General features: G+C 43.6%; 1 protein-coding gene across 8 annotated transcripts in view; it reads right to left on the bottom strand.

Annotated features, from left to right (window-relative positions):
* Nucleotides 1–24,903, bottom strand: part of FYB2 (FYN binding protein 2) — a 129,562-nt gene that overhangs the window by 88,534 nt on the left and 16,125 nt on the right. For 7 of the 8 annotated variants that reach the window (XR_008997015.1, XR_008997016.1, XR_008997018.1 and 4 more), the window contains exons 2-4: nt 5,491–6,223; nt 2,260–2,421; nt 509–542 (exon numbers count right to left, since the gene is read on the bottom strand). Coding sequence is in view for 4 of the 8 variants with exons in the window: in XM_057500240.1 (XP_057356223.1) it covers nt 509–542; nt 2,260–2,421; nt 5,491–6,223 (929 nt within the window). In the remaining 4 variants the exon portion in view is untranslated. The remainder of the gene's footprint in view (nt 1–508; nt 543–2,259; nt 2,422–5,490; nt 6,224–24,903) is intronic. The other variant, XM_057500239.1, reaches the window with a different exon arrangement.

The raw sequence follows: 24,903 nt of genomic DNA on the forward strand, positions 1-24,903 counted from the left end.
AAAATGAGGACATAGGCAGAAAGGAGAAAATTTGTATAAAGTAGCCAGCTCAGTGTATGACATATCAAAGGGCTCAATATTTAGTTGAATGAATTAATGAACCAACATTTCCATGGCAAAATTCTTAGAATGAGTGCACCAAAAATGGAAGGTCCTTTGTCTCTACCAATTTCTAACACCACACCAGCTGCCTACAGCATTCTGTAGCCTCTAATTCAATTTATTACTATGGAAGCTAAAGTTTCAAATTTACTTAACCAAACTGCATAATAAATAAAAGAACCTCAGAGGACCATCTCTGTAACTTAATGTCAGCACTGTAGTTAATGCAGTTTATTTAATCTCTCCTTTAAAACAAGTTGCATCTTGTTGCTTATTAATCTGTTCTTCTTACAACCCTTCTGAGAAAATCCAGGAACCTGGCATGGGCTTCCTGCCTACGCTTGGGCAGGTGAAGCAGCCTCTTTGATGCCCTATGCTCCCGTGCAATTAAGAAACAGATACTCACCCCTCTGCAGGCAGGTAGCCGTCTTCCACAGCTGCTGCAAGAACAAGAGGCAGAGTGAAGAAGAGGCACTGGCGGCAGCCTGATTACAGTGAATTATGTTTGTACAGGGACCTGACCTCACAGACAAAACGTGGAGTGGTAACTCACCTGGGGCCCAAGACTCCCTGCCCCCAAGCACCAGGGGTCCACTGGTCCTACAGTGCAGCCCCCACCCATACTTCGTGGTGCTCATTCATGGGTATGGACTCTTGTATTAGACTTCGACCTTCTTGAGCACTGGACTGTCCACGGGGGTGTCTATCACAGGGCCCAGGGCAAAGAGCACAGCTGCTCAGCACGTGCTTGAAGTAACGGTCACACTGTATTTATTGAGCACTTACTGGTACCATAAATGTTGTTCAAACATTTCCCACCCTCATTTCATTCATCCTCACGTTAACCGTATGAGATGGGAGCTGTTACCATCCCCACGTTACAGATTAAGACAATGACTCAATGAGGAATATGCCCAGATTTACATAGCAAGTGAGTGGGGAAACTGGGGTTATAATTCCCATTTTATTACAAAAGGCTTAGGACTTTGTTCATGTTCTCTGATTAACTTCCCTTTCAGGGAGATAGCTTGAGGTCTGAATTAGTATTTATAAAGTCATACTTAGCCTTCTCTGTTATCAGTGGCCATATTACTGAAGTTATGAACTCTCATATTCTTATAAGCACTCTCTTTCTGTCTATAGGGTTTTCTTTTAGGATAAGACTTAAGATGACTTAGATCAGTGGTTCTCAAAGTGTGGTCCCTGGGCCACCCAAGGGTCAGCATCCCTTTCTTCAAAAGGCAAATTCTCAGGCTCCCAGCGCAGACCAAATAAATCAGACACTCTGGGAATGGGGCCCCACCTCTCTTTCTCAACAAGTTCTCTAGGTGATTCGAAGACATGCCAAAGTTTGAGAACCACTGAGTTAAACAAATGTAACCATGAGGTTGCCAAAAGTAGTCAAACGAAGAGAGTATGTTGGGTCTCCCAGTGCACCATGTGCTGGTGCTCACGACCACAGTAAAACAAATGTTGTGCAGCTCTACACAGCACTCTAAAGTGTATGTGCACTTCCTGCTCATTAAAGCAGACGGAGGCAAAGGCATTTAAAATGGTGAGTGTAGAGAGAGGATGAAAAGGTAGTCCTTTAAATAGCAGAGGAAGATACAAAACAGCACAAACAAATGGCTTCTGATGATGCTTCAGTCCCCAGACAGGACCGATGGGAGCGGGGCGGTGGGCCCTTCAGTTCACTGTGGAAGGCAGACCGCAGAGGCCTGAGGGACCCCCATTAGGATCACAGGCCAAGTTCGCACTGACTTTCTTCCCTCTTTCCTCCCTCCCCCTCTTTACCACACGGTGGTGTTGACAACACAGGCTCTGTAGGAAGCACAAAGGCTCACTGCCTTCCCGCTTGACTACTTTTTGCTTTCTTCCTCTTGGACAGATTCCCAGCGATCAAATGCAGAGCTCTCAGGGGAAGTGGGCTGGCCCAGCAGTGCTAAGGGGCCACTTGCCCGACAGTTGTCATTTCATGGGCAGGCTGCCACGGGCTCTCTGGGGGAATAAGCAGTGATAGATGCCCAGCTCCTGGGGAAGGCACTTTGGCACTGTCACCTGGGAGCGGATGGGGAAAGGGAGGTGACGTGGAGGACACCGGCACGGGAGCCGTGCTCCCGCTGGCTGGCTGGCTGCGGGCGCTGCGCCTCTCCTCACCTTCCCCATGGGTCTCGGGAGGAGCAGCTGCCCGCCTCTGGAAGGCCTGGAGCTTCACCCCTGGGGGCCTGGGAGGCTTTGTGGGAGGAGGACCCAGAGACCCAACAGAAGGCAGTGGCTTTGTTTTGAGCAGCTGGTGATGCCTGTCTTCCAGTTGTTTTTCTGAACGTAGATAAGAAAAAAAAGGTAGATTATTAGTATTTCCATTTCATGGTTTCTTGGGTGAAACTGACCAGTGCCCTGGTCTCTGTCTCACTCTCCTCCAATCTGTTCTCCAGTCGTTGGGGTGCCCTGATCAGAATGCACAGCTGCTCACGTTGCCATGCTGCTGCTCAGAGGACAAAGTCCAATTTCTTCCCTGTGACTCCCACTTACTCCATTTCTTGGCATGTGAACACCATCGCCCACCATGTGGAAATCTCTGTTTCCAGATCCTTGGCTTACCACCCTAAACCATCCTACTTCCTCGACCTCAAGTCCAAATACCCTTCACTCAGACCAGGGGCTACTCAATTCTCCAGATTTGATTTAAATAGCCCTAAAAAGCTGTCATACAGCCATATATTTATGCCATTCCTGGTTCTGAAATGCTGATTCCTCACTTCTCTCTTGGCAAGCTTTGACTTGTTCAAGGGCCTGTTTCAATGACACCTCCTCTAGGAAACTTTCCTTGATTTCAAAATCAAGGCCAGAATTAACCACACCCTGTTCTGAATCCCCATGACACATTGTTAACACTTCTCTGGGGAATATTAGAGGGGCTGGTCTATCTTCCCATTGAATGTCAGCTCCTTGTGGGCAGGGGTCAGGCCATACTGATCTCCCAGCACCAAGCGCAGGACCTGCTTCAGAGGAAATGGATGATGACAACTGCCTGACAGGACTTTTTGAGCACTTATGATGGGCAAATAACATGGGGGCTATAAAGAGAAGTAGGGATTAATATCTGATTTCCAGGACTCATAGCCTAGGACAAGATTCAAGGCTAACTTTGTGGCATGTGGGCACCTGCAGACTTGTGTCCTGGAATTTTCCAGGACAGTCCCAACTTCATACATTTTGTCCTTCTGTACTCATAAGCCAAACTCCAAAAGAAATTATAATATTATATATGAAAACTGTCTCTGCTTCTTACACTGAAAACAGCACAATCCAGGTGAATAAATTGCATTATCCAAGTGCCTTGATTTTGGGTTGACATAATGCAATAGTTGACTATGTGGGTAATCCATACTGACATAAAAGAAGTTGGCTAGTGTTGCACCAACGCCTCAGTGCAACTTCCTCAAAGCCCTGTTGTCCTCTGTCCTCTGCCCTCTGCAAGCCAGAAAGGGGGGGAAGCTTCCTTCTTGCCTCACCAGCAGGGGTTACAACAGTCACAGCCAAAGTCCTCTCTTCTTAGGCTTTAATTATAAGTCACAATGTCAGAGATTTCAATCTTTATAAATTTAAGGAGAAGATAAGAAAATGAATGATCACTTACTAACTGGGCTTCTAATTTTTACCAGGCACTGCGCTAAGTGATTTACATGGCTTATCTCCCATTCATCCTCCCTCCCTCCCTCTTTGTCTCTCCGTCAATAACTGTTTATATACTATATCCCAGGAATTGTTCTAGGGGCTGGGTATAGAGTTAAGAACAAGAACAGATATAGTCCTGCCCTCAGGAATTTTCAATCTAATAGAGGAGACCAATGAAAATCGTGGAAACAAACAAGACAGTGCAGAGATCTACTAGCTTCTTGAAGGAAATAGAAAAGAATGATATAAGGGTGTGAAATGCCACGTCATGTAGTAGACTTTAGATAGAAAGGTTAAAGAAGGCTTGTCTGGGAAAGTGTCATTTGAACTTAGAACTAAGTGCAGAAAGGGACTTAGACCTAAATAGAAAGGTCAAAGAAAAGAGTTCCTTAGGTAGAGGGAATGGCAAGTAGAAAGGTCCTGAAGCACAACAAAGTCTGCTCATCAAACAGCAAGAAATCCAGAGTGTTGACTAGTGAGCCAGAGGAAGAGAAACGGGAGACAAATCAGAGGCATAGGCAGGGACAAGGAGCTGCAGAGACATGAAATCAGTAGTAAGTAGTTTAGATTCTATTTTAAGTGCAAAGAGAAATCATATAGGGTCATGAGCAAGAGATCAGTCCATCCCCCATCTATCCACCCATTCATTTAATCATTCAATAATACCTTTTGAGGACATGCTGAAACTGGCCTTGTTTTTTTAGGCACTTGGGGATATGGTAGTAAAAATACAGTTTTTTATATAAATCCTATGTAAATTACATTTTACTCAGGCAAACAAATACATAGGTAGGGATAAATGATCTGAAGAAAACCAAAGCAGTGTAAGAAGACAGAGTGATGGGGGTGAGGTGGCTATTTTAGATGGAGTGATCCACAGATTCCACTCACAACAGGTGGCACTGAGCAGTGACCTTGAAGAAGTGAGGGAATGAGACATCAGGAAGAATGTTCCAGGAAGAGGAATCAGCAAGTACAAAGGTCCTGGGGTGGAACCAGCTTGGTATATCTATGGAAGAGCAAGAAGGCTAATGTGAGAACAGGGTAAGGGAGTAGGCAAAGACCAAGCCCCTGAGCCACTGTGACTGGAGGCTACTAAGCGGGGGAGTGATGTGATCTGATCCATGCTTTACAGAACACAATGTAAGAGGGAAAGAGTATGGAAGCAGGGAAACCAGCTGGGCAGTGGTCCAGGTGAGAGAGGATGGTGATGGGGATAAAGGCAGAGGGCAAAATGGTCAGGAGGGGAGGGATTCAGAACATACTTCGGTGGTGGAACCAAGAGCCTGCTGGTGGATGTGATGGAGAGAGTGAGGGCAGGAGAGGAACGGAACATGAGTCCTAGGTTTTAGCTTCAGCATCTGAGAGGATGGCTGTGCTGTTTACCGAGGCAGGAAGCCTGGCAGCAGATCTGATTTACAGAAGAGCAGACCAGGCTCTAAGAAGTTAAGCAGATTGGCCAAGTTCATGCATCTTGTATGTGGAGCTAGGATTCATATCCAAATTTGCCCAAACTCAATATAATGAGTCTCTCAATATAATGCCAGGAAATTAAGCACTTTACCCAAACCTAACACAGAATTCAGAAAACTGCACTGGATTTTGGAGCAAACATTCCCCAGGTCACATATGACCATTTCAAGTCAGCAGGGTCTAGATGGGAAAACCACAGTGACCCTCCCCTGGGGCCCATGGGATTACATTTCTCACCTGGGGCCTGGCTGGTGAGCTCTCTCTCATAGATAGGCTGACAGGGGCTCCCCGCTGGGCTCTTCTTAGGACTGGGGTTTTCTAGAGCCTTCCTGCCTTTTTGAGAAAGTAGGAAGGTAGGGTCTTTAGAGAGATCAGGTGACTTTCTTTGGGCCATCAGGTGCCTCTGGGGAGGAAGGGTCTGGCCTCCTTTTTTGTCCAGCCTTTTCCTGGGCTCCTTTAGAGTGAGCCCTGTGCTCTTCTGCTCTTCCAGGTGGAAGGCCCTACTTCCACAACTGGCAGGGAGGAAGGCTGATGACAGCTCACTTTTCTGAGATGAAACCTGCTCCCAGTTCCAGAGCTTGTCTCTGAAACTATTAGCTGCCATTACTTTCTTCTCAGCATTGGGCTGATTCGTGTCTAATAGCAGAGAACCTGTCTGTGAATTTACCGCAAACCCAGTAGACCTTTCTGGAGGTCCTGGAGAATTGAAAAATTTCTGAATCCTGCTCCTTTGGGACAACTTCATTTTTGGGGGCTTATGAGGCTGGAGTTCATCACTGGAGCAGTTTTGTGGGGGCTGATTGTGGTTGGATGAAAGGGGCTTCCCATTGGCCAAAATCCTTGTTGACTGTATGGTTCCAATGTCCCTCTTCTGAGAAAAACCTGCTGCAAATTTAATAGGCCCTGGAAGAGATGGTGCATCAAGCTTTTGAAATTTGGCTCGAAGTTCCTTGAAGCTTCTTATTGCTTCCTAAAATACAAAAAGAAAAAAAAAGGTTTCATTATTCTAGGAGAAAAAATTAGCCAACTTCACTATGCATGCTGAGGGGCTCTAAGGGCCAGTGTAATGGCAGCGCTTACCAACTGGGCATTATCAACCGGTAATGTTACTGCCTTTGTGATAAATGAAAACTGTCTCCTCCTTGAAACTCTTCATATATGCTGAGTTTCTTCACAACATATAAAGAATACTTATTAAGGAGACTATTCACAATCGCTGATAAATCCCTTGATACAAATTTTTTATGGCTCCTTTCTGCCTACACAAATATGTTCTAAATCCCTTAGGATGGCATTTAAGATTCCTCATAATGTGGTGGAATTATGATCCCCAACCACAGCCCCAGGCAACTACCCCTAATCCAAACTGGACTACAGTTTTCCTAGAAACCTTGTACTGTCCATACCGTGACTTTGCTTGTGTGTTTTTGCTTCACAAAGTTACCCCCTGACATCTACTTTTCAACTGCTTTCTTATGACTTCAATATCCACCTCCACCATCAGAATGTTCCTTGGGGATGACAGGTAGTACTAACTTCTTCCCTGTCCCCTTGTACTTCCATAGCCCTTGATAACTGGACTGTTGGTCTTAATACCATGGGGTGGAGAAAAGAGCCCACTTTGGAACTAGACAGGTCTGTGTTCAAACTCTGACTCTGCTCTTCATTATCTAGGCAAACACTTTGGGAGACGTGGTGTTACCAATACATGGTATTACCTCCAAGTGCTGCCTCATCATAACAGTGGGTGGCCAAATGGCAGAAGGATGAGAACTACTATATGTAAAGTGTCTGTCACAGCTCCTGGCACACAGTAAGCCCATGGTGAAAGTTAGTTACAAGAGGCTAATGATCCTGTTGTATTTTCAAGTTCCCTTGGGAGAGTAGGCTCTTCTAAATTCAGCTCAAATTCAATATATGCAGACAGTGGTAGTGACAGCAGCAGCACGCCCCTGTCCCCCGCCTTGGGGTAGAGGAGGGCTGTACCCACGACTATACGGTGAGCAGGTGTCAGTAGGTAGGGTCAGGCTTGACTTCTGCTCAGTGCTCCTCCCACTGCTCCCCGCTTTCTCTCACTAGATCTAATTTAGTTCTGTGCACGTTTTGTCATCTTCCCAGGAAGTAGGAGGGTGTGGAAACAGAGTGTGGGAGGATATCTAATGGAGCCATTTCAAGAAGGGAGGGCCACTGTCTTCTCCTGATCATCGTAAATACAGGTCTTAATTTCATGCACACAGACAATGTCCATGCCAGTGACTTCTGATTCAGCCAGTGGAGGGGATGTTGACTGACCTTTCTTACTGTGTTTATAGTTGACTCACACCTGCCTTCTGAAGATTTAGGAAGGGAGGGAAATTAAATAAGAAGCATGAAGCAGGTGCTGGGAGCTTGCTTGTATGCGTTCTTGCCAGCCCATTCCCTTCCCTGCTTCCCTGTTCCCTCCCTCCCTCCCTCTCTCTCTCTCTCTCTCTTTCACACACACACACACACACACACCATGCACACATTTATAGCTTTCTCCACAAATTGCCAAGTGCTGATTTCTTACATTTCGACCAGCAGCCAAATTAATTCAACTACACGTCCTCTTCCCTGAAGTGGGAGAAACCAGCGCTGGGCACAGAAGCAGGAGACCTGAGTCTAAGGCTCAGCTTCGCCACTTTCTAAGGAGGGCCTTGTACAATTCACTGCACTTCCCTGAGCCTTACCTTCCTCACTATAAAATGGGATGTCTCTACTAATGGTCCCAAATTATTGTACAGATCCAAGGAGATAACAATTGTATATACCTCAGTGGTCAAGATGTTTTAATTGTGGTAAAATACACATAAAATTTACCACCTTACCCATTTCTAGGCATACAGTTCAACAGTGTTAAGTGCATTCACATTGTTGTGAGCCTCCAGAACTCTTTCGTCTTGTAAAACTGAAACTCTATACCCATTAAACAACAGCTCCTCAACCTCTGGCAACCACTACTTTACTTTCTGTCTCTAAGAATCTGATTACTCTAAGTACTTCACGTAAGTGGAATTATACAGAATTTGCCTTTTTGTGACTGGCTCATTTCACTAAGTATAATGTCCTCAGGGTTCATCCATGTTGTAGCATGTGACAGAATCTCCTTCCCTTTAAAGGTTGGATAATATCCCATTGTATGTATACACCACATTTTGTCTATCCACTCATTTGTTGATGGAACACTTCCACTTTTTAGCTATTGTGAATAGTGCTGCTTTGAAGATGGTGTACAAACATCTCTTTGAGACCCTGCTTTCAGTTCTTTTGGGTGTTTGACCAGATGTAGAATTGCTATATTGTATGGTAATTCTATTTTTAATTTTTTGAGGAACTACCATATTGTTTTCACTAACAGCTGCATCATTTTACATTCTTACTAACAGTACACAAAGGTTCCTATTTCCACACATCCTTATAACACTTTTTTTTTTATAGTAGCTATCCTAATAGGTGTGAAGAGGTCAGTGGTTAATATTTTTAAAGGAATATAATGATGATTATTTTTAGCTATTCACTATCTGAAGCCACATGAACTACAATGTTATTGCTTGGAAGACTTTAGTCTCTGTAGGAATGATTAGAAAAACCCTCACAGGCAATAGAATTATGAGTTGATTACCTCCAAACCAAAGTCCTATATAAATATCACTAGTCCAGGTGGAAGCAAACCTGATTATATACCTGGCTTATTCCTCTTTCAACAAATGTACATTAATATCTATTATATGGTCCAAACACAGTTTTAGACAGCAAGGGCTCAGTTCTTCAATATTACATTTAATGTCACAGAGAGTCAGAAAATAACCAAATACACATGAAAATATTAGAGAGAAGTGCTATGTGGGGAAATTAAATAGATGACTCTATAAAGAGCACCTGGAAGCCAATCCGTGCTTTTCAGAGTTATCACAACAAAGTCATTCCTTTGCTCTGGGCTCAGTCATCTGTCAGATGAGGTTGACCCAGGTAATTTCCAGGGTCCCTTTCAGCACTAACATTTGGATTTTAGTTTTCTTGTTACGGGAAATAGAAGTGCTGTGTTCTGTTTTTTATTATTCATCACTCACAGGTAGAAGGTCAGGATTGAGGGCATGGGGCAAGTTGCATGAGGATGGGTTAGGAGTTGGCCAAGGGGGCATTCCAGTCAAAACCATGTTCCACTTTTCTGGGCCCACAACTAGTCAGTTATGCATCTTACTGATCTTAAGTCTTACAAAGCCCATGACCCTGTCCCTTCATGCCATTGCCACTGCCTTCAAGTCCTTATCACCTATTGCTTGCAATGACATCTTTTTTTTTTAATTAAAGTATTGTTGATAAACAATCTTATGTTGGTTTCAAATATACAACACAGTGGTTCAATAGTTATGCACAGTATTAAATCCTCAACCCCTTTAGTGCAGTTACTATCTGTCAATGTAGTTAAGATGTTACAGAATCTTTGACTATATTCTCCATCGTGACCAACTTATATTGTGATTGCAAATTATTGTGTCCCTTTATTCCCTTAACCTTCCCCCCAATCCACCCCAACCTCCCCACCCCCTTGGTAACCACTAGTTACCTTCTCAGTGTCTGTGAGTCTACTGTTATTTTGTACCTTCTGTTTTGCTTTGTATTTATACTCCACAAGTAAGTGAAATCATATGGTATTTGTTTTTTCTCTGCCTGGCTTATTTCACTGAGCATAGCCCTCTATTTCCGTCCATGTTGTTGCAAATGGCAGGATTACTTTTATTCTATGGCTGAATAATATTCCATTGTGCATATGTACCACCTCTGCTTCATCCATTCATCTGCTGATGGGCACTCAGGCTGCTTCCATGTCTCGGCTGTGCAATGACATCCTCAGGCTCTCTCTGCTTCCACTCTGCACTCCTCTCACCCATCAGGACTCAGCTGTGAGACAAACAAGCTCAATTTTTTTTTGCTTAGCACATAGGCCCTTTCTAATGCCAACTCTTATCTTTCTGTTATTATCTTGGACCCTTCCTAGACATGATTTCTTCCTTCTGGCCTCACTGAATTACATATATTTTCCCAAAACTATTTCATTCTTTCATGTCTCTGTACCTTTGAATATGCAGTTTCCTTTGCCTGGAATGCCCCTTTTCCAAATTTCTTGAACTAGCAAATTCCTACTTGTTCAAAATTCAACTCGTGTCACCTCAAAATATTCATTGGTTTCCTACTTTGTGTTAGGCACTAGATTTACAAAGATTAATAATATAGTCCCTAACCTTTTGGAGCACATAGAATGAGGGAGGCAGCACAAATTGATCATTTTAACATAATAGAGAATGTTATCAGATGCACTGGCACAAAGTCTCTGTGAATATGTAATTAAGAGGTCATGATGACAATGAGTGTGCAAAGGTAGCTTTAGAGAGATCGCTCCTCAGCTGAAACAGGTAGTCAAGCAAGGATGGGGGGAGGGCAGCCCCAACAGACAGACAAGCACGGACAGGGGGCAAGACAAGGTGAAGCAGCACACGCAGATGGGAAGAATAAGGATTCCATATTACTGAAGCCCCACTGTTCAGAACAAGAGAACAAAGTCAAGGTCAAGTCTCCTTAACATAGTTGGGCTTAATCTTCAGAGTAGATGGCGAGCTACTGATGAGTTTTACCCAGGGCTATGGCATGGTTAGACTTACACTTCATGCAGATGAAAGACCAGAAGCCAATCAGGAAGCTGCTACGATGGCCAAGTAAAAATGATGAAAGGCTGGATCTGGGCGATGGTGGTTAGAATGGAAAACAGACATGTGCAGGGAGTAATAGGGATGGAACCTGGGGACTGAGTGGGTCTGAAAGAGAAGGGAGGGCAGATTCCAGGATGGTATCCGGGTTTCTAAACTGGGTGAGAGGCTGGGTGTTGGCATTTGAAACTAAGATTCAGACAGGAGATAAAAGTGTTGGGGAAGGATGATGGGCCCAGTTTTGGATGGGATGTTTTGCCTTCTTAGGGGAGCCACCTAATCGGTAGTTCTGTATGTGACTCTTTTGGAGGTTAGACATTTAGATTGGGAGTTATTAGTTTATTGGTGAGCACAGAGCTTAAGAGTAAGAACCCTGGAGTCAAGCTGCCTAAGTTCAAGTTCCAGCTTTGCCATTTATTAGTTTTATGACCCTAAGCAAATTACTGAACCTCTCTTAGGTGTTGCTTTATCTGGGATAATAATTGCATCCCACCTCGAAGGCTTGTTGTGGTAGGCAGGGCAATGGCCCTTCAAGATGTCCATGTCCTAAGCCCTGAAATCTGTGGTATGTTATCTTGCGTGTCAAAAGGGCCTTTGCAGATATGATTAAGCTCAGGATTTCAGGTGGGAGGGTTAGCCTGGATTATCGCAGTGGGCCCAATATAATCACAGGCATCCTCCGAGGGAAGCAAGAGAGTCAGAGAAGGAGATGTGGCAAGAGGAGCAAAGGTAAGGGGGTGGGAGCTGAGGAGGCCACATGCTGGTGCTGAAGATGGAGGAAGGAAGATGGGGAGTTATTCTTCCTCCCAACTGAGCGGTCAGGGCAGGCAGGCAGCCCCCGGAGTAGGAAAAGGCGAGACGATGGATTCTCCCCCAGAGTCTCCAGAAAGGATGCTGTCCTGCCCACATCTTGATTTTAGACATCTGACCTACTTACAGAACTGTAAAATACTAACTTTGTGTTCTTTTAAGTGGCAATTTGGTAAAGCAGCACTAGGACTCCTCGTATAGTTGTTATGAGGATTCAGTTAATAAGTACATGTAAAGCACTTAGAAGGCACAATCAGTGCTCATTAAATTTTAGCTCTTATCATTCTAGGTGGTTGTTGAGGCCACAGGATTGGATGAGGTCACTTAGGAGATGTGTGGTGAGATCAAAGCCAGGGGACAGCAGCCAAGGCCAAGAATAAAGTGAGAAGAAAGGAAGGGTCTGAAGTTATTCAGGAGAGAAGGCCAAAGGGTGAGCAGTATCAACATGGAATAAGTGTCCAACAGTGGCGAGTGCCGCGGGAAGTTCTGTGAGGTAAAGGTGTAAAGTGGCTGGTGCGGTGGAACAAAACAGAAGCATCTCATGGACATTACAAGAATGTCATGTCAGGTGCAAAACTGCAGTGGGCTCCAGAATGAATGGGAGTAAAGGGAGAAAATTAAAAATTACTAATTTTTCTTCTAGGAAGTTGGCAGGACAAAGGAAGGAGAGTGGGATACGTAGAAGGGAAGTTAGGGTCAACCAAATGTTTTAATTACTTTTCTTTCTAGTGAATCTTCCTGTACCACAGATCCTCAGAAGCTCAGAACTGCATTTCCCAGGCACTCTTTCAGCTAGAATTCTGCCAAGCACAGGTATCCATGGAAGATGAGGAAAATGAACCCATGAGAGGGTAGCCACTCGGGGGCGAGCAGACCCCCAGGGATTCTAGGCCATGCACTGGGCCACATTGGTGGGTTCCCCTGGGACAATCCCATGTGGGTGCTGGACTTTTCTCTTAATTGTAGCATAGAAGCTCATCCCCAGCTTTTCTGGAAATTCCTAATATAACCTATTATAAATCTTTTTCACTCCAACCGGCAGCCATGGATTTGGTTGTCCACAACAAAAAACACAGACCAATTCTTTCTGGTTTGCTTTTCCTCATAACACCTATCAGCACCCAACATATTATCTGTCTCCCTCCATCAGAATGTATACCTTTTGAGGACAAGTACTTTGTTAGGATTTGTTCACTTGTGGCACCAATGCCTGGAAGCAATATTTGGCCCACAGTGGGAGCTCAATAAAAATTTGGTGAATGAATGAATCCTTGATTTACAAGTCTTTCAACATCCCTTTAATAAAGGGACAGTGTCTTGTATATCTTGGTACCCCCAGTACTAGCCCTGAGGCTTACAAAATGGTGAATGCATCAGCACATGAATATTTAGAAAAATTAGCAGGATCACATAATTCATAAACTATAACTGTTGAGAATGTTAAATTTTTTCCTAAGGGCAGCTTAGAATGCACACAGAAACAAATGATCTAACTGCTACAATGTCAGAAGACAATCCCCCAGAATAACCCTGAAGATAGCCTGAGCACTTCTGATAGGCTGGGAACGCTTCAAACATCTCATCTGGGAAGCAAAGGCCCAAACAATTCGGGAGATAGTGTGTGAACAATCTAAGATAAAAGACAGTGGTGTCCTCTAAACAGCAGGGGTTTATCTCTTTGATATGGAAATTAACCAAGGAGGGAGCAACCAGCCAAGGGACACAAACACGTTGCTGTTTCAGAATAGGGAGGCCAGTGTGAAAACAGCTACAAGCCTGAGTCTCAGTCCTTTAAATGTATTATATTTATTATATTGTGTAGTATATTTACATGAATATATTTAGCCAAACTAGGGGGAAAGTACCCCATCAGACGTCTTTCATTCAATATTTATTTTACAGGAATCTAGGGTGATGATAACAATGGCAGGCATTATATGCCTAGTTGACATATGCATGCCTTATATGACATTACCACGTGCCAGGCACTGTTCTGAGCACTTCACTTGTTTGAGCCTATGTCTAACCCAGTGTTTTCCCAGGACACAGAGCAGGAGATTGAGGTACTGAGACCCTAAGAAACTTGTGCAAGGTTACAGCAAGGAAGAGTCAAAGCTGGACTCAATCTCAGTCTGGGTCCCAAACCCATGCTCTACCCTGGACTCCTTACACCCAAGAATTTACTGGTTCAATAAATTTTTTTGGCTAATAGAAATAAGCTAACACTTGATCAAATAATGGGGATAAATAATGTAATATTAGTTTCTTGAGAAGTATTTTGACTCTTTGCTAGTTTCATAGAATTGATAACTATGTTTTTTTTCTATCCTCATCATTACCAACCCTTACATATATCAATCTCCACACTAACCCTCCAAGGCAGGTACTGTTACCTCCCCATTTTACAGGTGGGCTGACAGATGTACAGACGCTGAGGTTTCCCTCATCTCACACAGTCAGAAATGGGTACAGGAATGTGAATCCAGGTCTCTGACTCTAGGACTCATCTTCTATCTTGCTACTATACTTCATGTGCCTAAAATTGCAGTATTTCCAGGATCTCTCACCTGGCTTTAGTACATCTGCATATCAATAGGTGTTTCCAAGGCGTGGAGAAAATTAGCCATCTACATGTCACTAGGTAATTACAGGGGCGGGGGAGGGTTTATCTGGACCAGACAGGATGGGTGGAGAGCTCATCTGTTGCAGCCAGGTCAAGAGAGAGACAGGGACAACTTCTTGTTAAGAAATAAAAGGGTTTCTTAACTTTATTTCTCCCTTTGACTGATTTAGGTTTTAGAGGTATTTTGCCCCTGGATTTTCCCCCCAGAGTTACACCTTACTGATAAATCTAATTCCAAATTACAATTATGTTGTTACTCCTAGTTATTTGATAATCATTTTTGTGCATTACTTTACAAATTATGTAAAAAATGTACCTCCAATCACAGTTTTAAACCAACCAATAAAAATCCCAGGAAACTAATCTGCATTTTCTTTTAAAACACTCTCTCAGACTTTTTGTTATTTATACTGGGAAGGGCAAAACATTAGATCTAACGTAATTGGTTTTCTTTTTAAATAAATGACGTGACTGTTGTGACCGTGTATCTTAGATTTTCAACAAAGTTCTGATTTAAATAATAGAAAAGGTGATGAGAAAATGCAGAACCAGATAACAAAATACAATTCAGTGTTATACCCTCTCAGAACAGACCTGCAAATAAGAATAAATTCCGTGCCAAAGCACATGTCCCTACTTCTAGTTTATAATAGATAGTACACATAGCTGCTTCCCCCTCTGCTGAGTTTACTCTGCTGTGGCAGGCTGCTTGGTGAAGCCCTCTTGGGCCACAGCAAGCTGGGCTTACATCTCCAACAGCACACATCACACCACACTGCAGGCTGCAGTGAGCAAGGACTGAGGTACTCCTAGTGACTCAGGAAGTGAAAGTCGGCACGAAAACATAGCGAAGTTCCAAAAGAAGACACGGTTTTCATGCTTGTTTCTTGATTTGAAAAGAAAGTTAACTCATTTCAGAATTTCTGCAAATTGCTGAATACTGCCTTCCACCACAGAAAAACAATGGCAACATTAATGGCAATGGTTTATCACGTGTTTGACATTCTTCTGATAAACACATGTATGAGCCTTAAGGAAAATGCTAACTCAAAATCCAAAGCACAGAGAAGGTAGTGGAAGCTAAGAAATTAGGAGCCAAGGAAGAGAGGCAGTAATAGCCGTCAAATCCTACTTAAGATGGAAAGAAAGAAAAGTCGATTAAAAATAGCCCCTGAGTCATCCTTCATGAATAAAGGACTTCAATCCAACCTTCACTACTGCAAGAGCTATAATGATGGTACAACAGTCTGTGTGCCTAGTTCCAGGGATTAATTCTGAAGTCCCCAAAGGACTTCCTGCTTTCTGATGATCTTGTCTTCCACCCTATCTCAGCCACTAATTTCCACAGATAAACCTTAGTCTTTGTCATTACCAGTAACTGGACTCCAGCCTATCAATTTCAAGTAACCTATGCTTGGACCACCACCTCCCATCTCATCCACTTGCCTATTCTGGCATCCCAACTTCAGTAAATCTTTGGCCCCATCAAATTAATCAACACTTCTTCCTTGCCTGTCCCCTGACGTCTTCATTTCCCCACATATTCAGATTACATCCCATTGATGAGCAGCAGGATCACTGCCTGGAATATATCAACTTTCTTGTCATCTTCCCACTTCATATGTACTTGTGCCTGGATACAAGCATAAGATGTGCCTAGAATTCTACCCTGGTTAAATTCTCTTCCTATTGTTTAACTGTATCTGGAGTGCACCTGTGGTAGTTCGTCCCTTGCAGTGTGTAAGCTGTGGGTTTCATGTGGTATATTGTTAGTGGAAGTTGGTATTTTTGAGGAAGAAGAAATGATCTGGAAGTAGTGGTGAGGAGCTAAGAGAGCATTTCACCCACCTCCTGGCCTGGGAGCCGAGGAATGTGGAAGGAACAAGCCACACTTGGGAGAGCATCAGGGAAGCCACCCGTTTGAGTTTGAGTGAGAACAGAGAGGTGGAGGGCATGTTCGCAGAAGAGACTGAGTCCATGAGCATGCAGAAACGTGGAGGACAAGCTAAGGATTGAGGCCTTTTTTCACTAGGCACTGGGAAGCCCCTAAGGTGTGAGCAAGACAGTAACACATTTGTCAGTGCCCAGTCACTCAAGCCTCTCTCAGGGCGCTGTTTCCCCTACCTCTCGGCCTCTGCCATCTGAGTCAAGTGCTCTGCTTGCTTCGGCCTCGATGCTTATCATACTCTAACTTACAACTCTGCACTGGTCTGTCTCTCCCACTAAATGCCATCATTTTCCCAATGCAAAGACTTATGACTTTCCCTCACTAGGTCTTCAGCTGATAGCTGGCCAGCTAAAGAGAACAATTCATAACATCTGATCCCAGTTCAATGAAGGCATTTATGTAAACAATTAGCTAGTCAGAGTCTATGAATGGGATCAATGAAAACAGAGTGAAGAGAAGAATTAGTTTGGCCTGGCCGGTCCAGGGAATCCTTCTCACGGGAGGCAAGATGGAAGGATAAGTCAGTTTCCACTGGAGAGAGACAGGGGCTATAAAGACAGTTTAGGCTAAAGGGACAGCATAAGCAAATGCAGGGAGGCAGGCAAGTCCATCATTTTTTTAAGTAAGCAGATCACAGAGTGAGCGAGGTGGGAGGAAGAAAGCCATTATTCATCCTGGAAGCCATTCTGATATCAGGCCTTCAAAACGTTCACTCAAAGAAGTAATCAGGAATTTCAGTCGCCTGTGAAGGGCAATAGAAGGGAAGGTAGTTTGGTGCAGAGTCTGTTGGCAGATTTAATGTCCTATTTCCTACTTTCCCGTCTACACCTGCCTACACCCTTCTCTTCATGAGGGCCTTTCTGTCCATCCTCCACTGATTACAGAGCCATGACAACTTTCCTCCTAGAATCCCAACAGTACTTTGGCACCAACACAAATAGTCATCTCTCCAGTGTCCGACATGAAGACTTGTGTTAGCCGGACCTCTACAAAATCCCTCCCATTCACCCCTACCCCTTCACAGGAGCTCAGGCTCCACTTCTTCCTCTTCCTTTGGATTTGCTTGGATTCTCTAAGGCTTAGTTTCAGCACTTACAAAACAACACTAATTCAGGTCTATAATCCCTACACAAAGCCCTTGCCCTGGATGTACTTCAGAATTCAGCAATTTTCCAGTGTCAGAAAGGCACTATTACACATTCTGTTACATGTAACCCTAGTGTGGCGTGAGGCAGCATGCTGTGATCAAATGTGGTAATATTTCTGTAATTATTAATGTTCATCTAATGGAGGACAAATAAAGACCATAAGTGTCTCATGTCAGTTCAGGCAGGATTTTGATATCAAAACAATTATGATAAATTACTGGTTTTCAGAGCTTACTGGATTTTGGAATTGTGGGAAAGGATTTTGGACTTGTTCCTATCCATTTCCTAAAGTACTTTCAAGGTTTGAAGAAGGAGGAAAAAGAAAAACAAGTATCATAGACCCAAGTATAATAAATAGTAGCTGTTACTATAGTTATTCCTGTCCAGCTGGTCATCCTCTTCTAGTGCTCTGGCCCCACTCAAACATTTCTTCAGTGATCTGATAGCTCTAAAATAAGTTCTGGGAGGCAGGTGCCAAGATGGCAGCGTAGAAGGAGCGTGAGCCCACCTCTCCCCATGTACACACTGCACCTACACCTACACGCAGAGCGATTCATCCCGAGGAAGAAGAGAGGCCTGAGCGAACACTTCCTGAACAATGACGGAGGAAAAAGACCACATAAAACTCTCCCATCCTTCGGAGCCCCAGCAATGGGACAACTCAGTCCAGGCCAACCTGGCCTCCAGCCAGACAGCCAGGGCCCCCAGGCGCCTGCAGGCGCCCCAGGGGATGTTCCCATGCAAGGCTAATCCTTTACAACTGGGGAAGAGCCCTTTGGGCTAATACACAGAATCGAGTACAGAAAGCCAAACAAAATGAGGACAGAGGAATATGCTCTAAATGACAGAACAAGACAAAACTTCAGGAAAAAAAAACTAAGCAAAACTGAGTTAACCAATCTACCTGATAAAGAGTCCAAAGCAATGGTTATAAAGATGCTCAGTGGACTTGAGAGAAGAATGTATGAGGTCAGGCAGAATTTCAACAGAGAGAAAATCTAAAAAAACAACTAATCAGAGATGAAGAATACAATTTTAAAAAAGTATACTAGAAGAATCTACAGTAGACTGATCTTTTAGTTTTTTGCCATGGAGTATGATGTTAGCTGTGGGTTTGTCATATATGGCCCTTATTATGTTCCCTCTACACCCACTTATGTTGAGTTTTTTTTTTTATCATGAATGGACACTGAATTTTGTCAAATGCTTTTTCAACATCTATTGAGAGGACCATATGGTTTCCATTCTTCCTTTTGTTAATGTGGCACATCACACTGATTAACCACTTACTGCCTCAAACTCACCCCTCTAGTAAAACTCAACTTGTTCATGCTATTCACTCTCCCTGGAATGTCTTTCCCATACTTAATTGCCCCACTAAACTTATCTATCTTTTGAGATTTAGCTGAGTTATCAATCCCTCCCAGAAGCCTTTTCCAATGCTTAGGTTGGGCTAAGAGTATCTGCTCCATGCTTTATAGCACCTTTTGCTGACCTTTCTTTCCATTTATTTAACTTTATTAAAATCATCTATGTTTTTGCTTTACCTGCATCCACTCACATCAGTGTCTTCAGGGGCATGGATCAGACTATATTTTTTTAACTTGTGCTTCTGTCATTATGCCTAGGCACAGAGATGATAGATGGGCAATATTTTTCAGTTGAACTGAGCTGATTTGAAATCATTTATGGATGGAGGGAACTAAGGAAAAATTAGTAGTAATTCTAGATAAAAGAATAGGAAAGGTACATTGAATTCTGATTATGTTACATCTTATTATAACATTTCTAGCCATGTGTACAACAACATGTGAACTTCCTCTCAGTTACTGGGATCTGGGCAAGGGGATTCTGAGCTGTGCCCCAAAGGAGGACCAAACCAGGCATCAGAGTTTTCTGACAGATGCTCAGGTCACGTAGCTGTGAGTGCCTGAGCCGAGGTCAGAACTCGGCCCTGATGCCAGAACCTGTGGTGTTTTAAGATGAACTCTGCTATCACATGCCTTTTCTCTGGTGACAGGTTTCCATTAGTCTTTTCCCAAACTTATCCAACAAGTCTTTTTGCATGCCTACTCTGGGTGACATAAATAAGACAGACATAGGTCTTGTACTCATGGGGTCCACAGTCTTATGACAGACTAAAACAGGACTGAACAACAGACTAAAAACGACGCAGACAATGAGAGGACTCCCCAGTCACTGCTGTGATGGGGCGGCATGGGAGCAGGCAGAGCGAAACCTAGCTGTGTTTGGGGAGCACAAAGACCTTCCTGGAGAAACCCAGATGTGAAGAACAAATAGGAGCCTGAGTGCAACAGGGGAGTGGGGGCAGGCGGCGCATTACAGGTAAAGGAGATGTTTCTAAGACCTGAGGCCTGAGCCAGCCTTCCAGGTGTGCTTTCCAAAGTGGAAGCATGGCTGAAATTTGTGATGGGGAGGGTGGGAAATGGGGCTGCATCTTTAAAGGCCCTGCAAGCCAGTGGAAGTAAACATACCAATACACATGTGCATGTTTAGGGTTCACATAACTTCACAGACCAAGTCAGAGATGGTGAGGTAGTTAGAAATTGGTATTTTTCATCCTCCAATGTACCTTACTTAAGGCACTAAGCCCTCAAGCACTGTGAAAAGCAAAGGGGAAGAGCTATTCATTTCAAACAAATGAGGCTTATAATGTCTTTTAGGAAATCGGAAGAAAAAAAAAAACCCAAACCACAGCGGGTTTAGTACCTTGCTTCAAGATACTACAATGTTGCTCATTCCCTGCATGTGGTGGGGGTGAGGGTCTCAGAGGAAAAATTGGACCATACATTCTCAGATGCCAAGTTCAAAATGCAGCTCCTACCAAAGCGGCTCAAGTTTGACTTAAGTTAGCAGACTGGGAATATGGGCCTGAAGTCAGGATTTATGATCTCTGCAATCAGGCCTGTGCTCACCCTACTCATTACCAGCCTCTGCATGACCCTGCCTGCACATTTGGCCCTGCAACCTGGTGCAAGCCTATGGCGGCTTCCTAGAAACTGACTGCCAGCCCCCTGGAAAAACTGAACACAGAGGGTCCTCATTTAGAAGGGCTTCCTGCTCTCAGTGCTGCCTTCTCATGCCCCAGACAGAACAGTCGCTCAGTGTCCTTTGGGTTTATGACACTTTTATTTAAAGTGCAATTTACTCAACACTGAAAAGAAAAGGGTTGAATAACTTCTTTGAGCCACTTTATTGCTTTCAACCTACAGCTTATGATGTAAACTCCTCAGCCAACATGGCCATTTTCATTTCTTTGGTCTGTTTTTAATAGTAGAGTCCCAGCTTCAGGAAGAAACAGCCAAAGAAATCAAAGACACCACTCTAAATGCAATTGGGACAGATTTTACAGGTGGCAGATGTTTCTGTTCAGTTTTGTTTTTTAAAGAGAATAAAGCAGCTCCTGTCTGTTTTTCTGTCTGCTTAGTACCTTCTTTTTTCAATAGCAGCAAGGGGAGTCATCTTTAAGATCTGGAGTGACAGTCACCATCATGGCTATCAACACCATCTTCTCCACCACTACCACCCCCTCCCACCACTGTGCCACACCATTTACTGAGCTTGCATCATTGCAATAGGTGCTTTTCAGATATAACCTCATATTGTGCTATTAACTGGCAGGGCAGATGTTATTATCCCCGTTTTACAGATAAGAAAAGTGAGGCTTGGAGGTGATGTTTACTTTAGACACGAAAAAGCCATGCTGTGGACTTTGGAATCAGATAATCTGTGTTTCGACTTAGGTTCTTTCACTTTTAGCTAAGGTGACTTTGATCTTTACCTTCATACCTCAGTTCTCAACCATAAAACGGCAACAATAAGTATTTACTCTATTGTTGCCTCTTAATGTAGACAACTGTCTTGCCAAAGGGTTTCAGCCCTGGGCAAATTCACTCTGGATTCTGTGAGACTGAAAAATGACAATGGAACATTTTAGGGTAAAGGTTTTACACCAAACTTTATTCTTGTGATGGCAGGTCCATTGCTAGAATCCTTTTGCCTCTGGGGAAATATGTATGCAGCAAGCCAGTTTCTGCCTCTGAGCTTCTCTGCCCCAGAGCACTTGGCAGAATGCTTTATGTAGAGTCAGTAATAGCTCATTGCCAACATGTGTCTAAGTCTGCTCCTGTGAGCACTGCACGTGCGCATGTGCACAGTGAGCAAGCCGAGCAGGGCAGGTGAGGATCCTGGCCATGGAACCTGATTTTCCCTACAACAGTCCATGTTGTTTAGCACAGTACCTGATACATAGTACAGTTTCTATAAATGCTAAATAGTAGTAGTAATAATGTATTATTATAATATAACAATTATTTCTGTATTTCTATATTTAATTGTATTTATAATTGTATATTTATTTATTAAATAATTGTTAATTAAATATATTACAATAATAAAGTTATTATTATTACTACTGTTGTTAAAGTTTGCATCATTAAGAGGTAAATTTGGATTTAACAATGAGGTCTGATTTCAAAAGTCAACTCTTTTCATCTCTTGCATTGGGTTAGATTCTATGAAGCTCTACCTTTTCACACATCATTTTGTTTACTGTTCCACAGTAACAAAGTAGAAGTGATTAACTCCATTTTACAGGTGAAGAAACTGAAACTGGGATCAGGGTGGGAGGTGGGGGTACACATTACTTGCCTAAGATTTAAGAGCTAATAAATGGCCAACTAGACCTTCTGACTTCAATCCCTAGCTCTCTCTACATGCTACTGCAGCCTCCATATTTGCTTGCAAACAGTCAAGAAATGCAACTGAAGAGTGTTCACAAGGCCCTTTATGTGGAACAAAATTTCTTCTGCCCAAATCAGTGCCCAACAGTCTTTGTGCTTTCTAAATATGTACTCTGTTAATCTACTCACTAAACCTTGGTATCGTCTTTACTCAAAGAACTAGCAAAGCCAGAGCCTCTTGTGAGAGGTTTCCAGCAGCAATTCATCACACCCAAACCCTGACAAAGGCTCCCAGCACCAACTCCTGATTTCCTTCACCCCGGGATGATGCCAGGTATGCGGGGCTCACAGCATATTCTGCAGCCCAGCTGCTTCCCAGGAAAGCAGCATCTGGGCCCCTCGGAGGAAACCACAAACTGATGGCTTAATGCAGAAACTGTGTGCTCCAGCAGAAAAGCACTGCTGAGAAGAAGCCTAGGTTGCACTTTCGGTTTCTTCTACTCATGAGATGTGTGATTTGAAGCAGGCACTATCTCTTCCCTACCTACAAAACAGATACGCTGCATTTACAGTGGAGAGTTAACCAGTGCTTCGTGCATGAGAAAGAGACTGATTAACAGTAATCTCTGCTTATCCTTCTTTATTGTTAGCTTCATTATTAGCTTATTCAAGCTACAGTGTTAATCCTCCATATCAGGTGCCAGCCCAAGCTACCAAAGTGCACATCTTGGGGGACACCAGTGATCACATGGGCCATTTACATAGACTACCACGTGAACAGCATCCCCTGGAGTTGGGCAGCTCAGGGGCCTCACTGCAGATATAAGTGGTGATATTGGTGGACAAATGTTCTCTGTCCTTGTGGAACTTAAAGGTAAATAGACTTTTTGAACGGTCAACACAGTTATTCATTCAGTCATTCACTCAATAACTAGTTAAGTGTCTGTTATGTATTCAGTAGTGTTCTCTGCATGTGAAAATGCATTGTAAAACATAATAGAGGTATATTATTAACAGCTTATTTTCCTATCGTCTTCCCCAGTAAATACTTATTATTCTTGAAGCTCCCATTCTTATCTCCTTTAGTTCATCCACACATTCTCTTATTCACTATTGGGTTTCCTAACATAGTGCCAGGAAGAGAGAATACAGTAAACATGTGCTGAGGTATGAATCCCTCCGTGCTCCTGCACACATTTCTTCTCTGCCTAAATGCCCTGCTCCCTTCTTACTGACAAATATTTATCTTGACTCAGCTTGGTTGCAACTCCTTGAAGAAGGCTTGCATGAGGGATGCAATGAGGTGGTGATCCCTGTGTGCTCCCACAAACCCTGTACTTTTCTCAATGGCAGAGTTTACTACACTGTCATTGTTTTACTCCCTGGACTAAGAGCTACTTTAAGTGCAGCAATAAGTGTGGACTTTGGGGCTGAAACACCATAGATAGAATCCTACCTCTGTGGGTTATGTCACCTTGGCAAAGCTGTCTCAGTTCTCTGTCCCCATTGACGAATAAAATGGGGATACCACTCCCCACCTCACAAGACTGCCACGGACATCAACACTGGCCCCGTGCCCACGTGAAGCAGACCCTCTGTAATGATCATGTTGATGCAGACGATTGTGAGGTGGAAAAAGAGGTGGAGGGGGAGTGGGACAATCACGTTGATGGTGATCGTGATTATATGATTTTGAGAGTGATTAACTGTGGCAAAGAATACACGCTCAACAAATATGTCTGGGATTAATTTATGTGATGGTTTCAGATGGGAAAATCATGTCCATCCTGACAGGTGCTATTTCAGTTTTGACAGACATATTTCCCTTTGGCCTCCCTCTCCTTCAGCGCTCACTGACATGAGTGTCGGCGGGCTTTCTTGGAGCTTCCATTACAGTCTACCCCTGGTTCTACTCATCCTGTGAAACTGCTCTTTGACATTGCCCCATTTCCTTGTTTCCCACCTTTTACCCCAGTGGGACCAACAACAACGCTAGTTCAGAACATTGGACAGCAACACAGGCCCCACCCTTCGAACATTCAGCTCTGCTTCCCTTAGGCTCACTCCACCAGCCCATTCTGCAGCCCCTGCTGTGGGCTTTTGGCAGTTTATTGTCAGCTAAGACTGGAAATTACCAATGGGGACCCCAGCAAGGAAAACAGATCGACAAAGGCAGCTAGATGGAGATGGCCTTGATCTTGTGGATGCCGGGTTGAACTTTCTAAGTTGTGTCAGCCACACTATCTTGAAGTGAACAGTCAGAATGCTTGAAGGGCAGAATGAGAGAGGCTCTGTGGCTAGAATGGATGGCTTCATGGAACATTAACTGAGATTTTTCTTTGTGTTAACTGATAGGAGGAAATAATAAGGATTTAATATCATATGATGCTGGTAAAAAGAAATCATAGGCAACTGTTTAGCTTTGAGAGAAGAGGAAAACTAGGAGTCAGGTGATCTAGCTTTCTGATTTTTAAGTTGTATAACCTTGGGTCCTTAAGAAGAATGTGAAAGCTTTAGACTTGTTGAGACCAAAAAAGTATATAAAAATTGAAGGGCCCCCACCCATAAGATGGTGAACTTCCTGCTTCCCTTCCAGGTCCTCAGTTCCCGTTGGCGCCACCTGAACCCCAATCACCCCTCACCCCCCTAATCCCAGCACCTAGCCAATAGCCACCAGCCCCGTAGAAGTGACAAC

The sequence above is a fragment of the Manis pentadactyla genome, chromosome 4 (assembly GCF_030020395.1).
Source record: "Manis pentadactyla isolate mManPen7 chromosome 4, mManPen7.hap1, whole genome shotgun sequence".
Classification (NCBI taxonomy): domain Eukaryota; kingdom Metazoa; phylum Chordata; class Mammalia; order Pholidota; family Manidae; genus Manis; species Manis pentadactyla.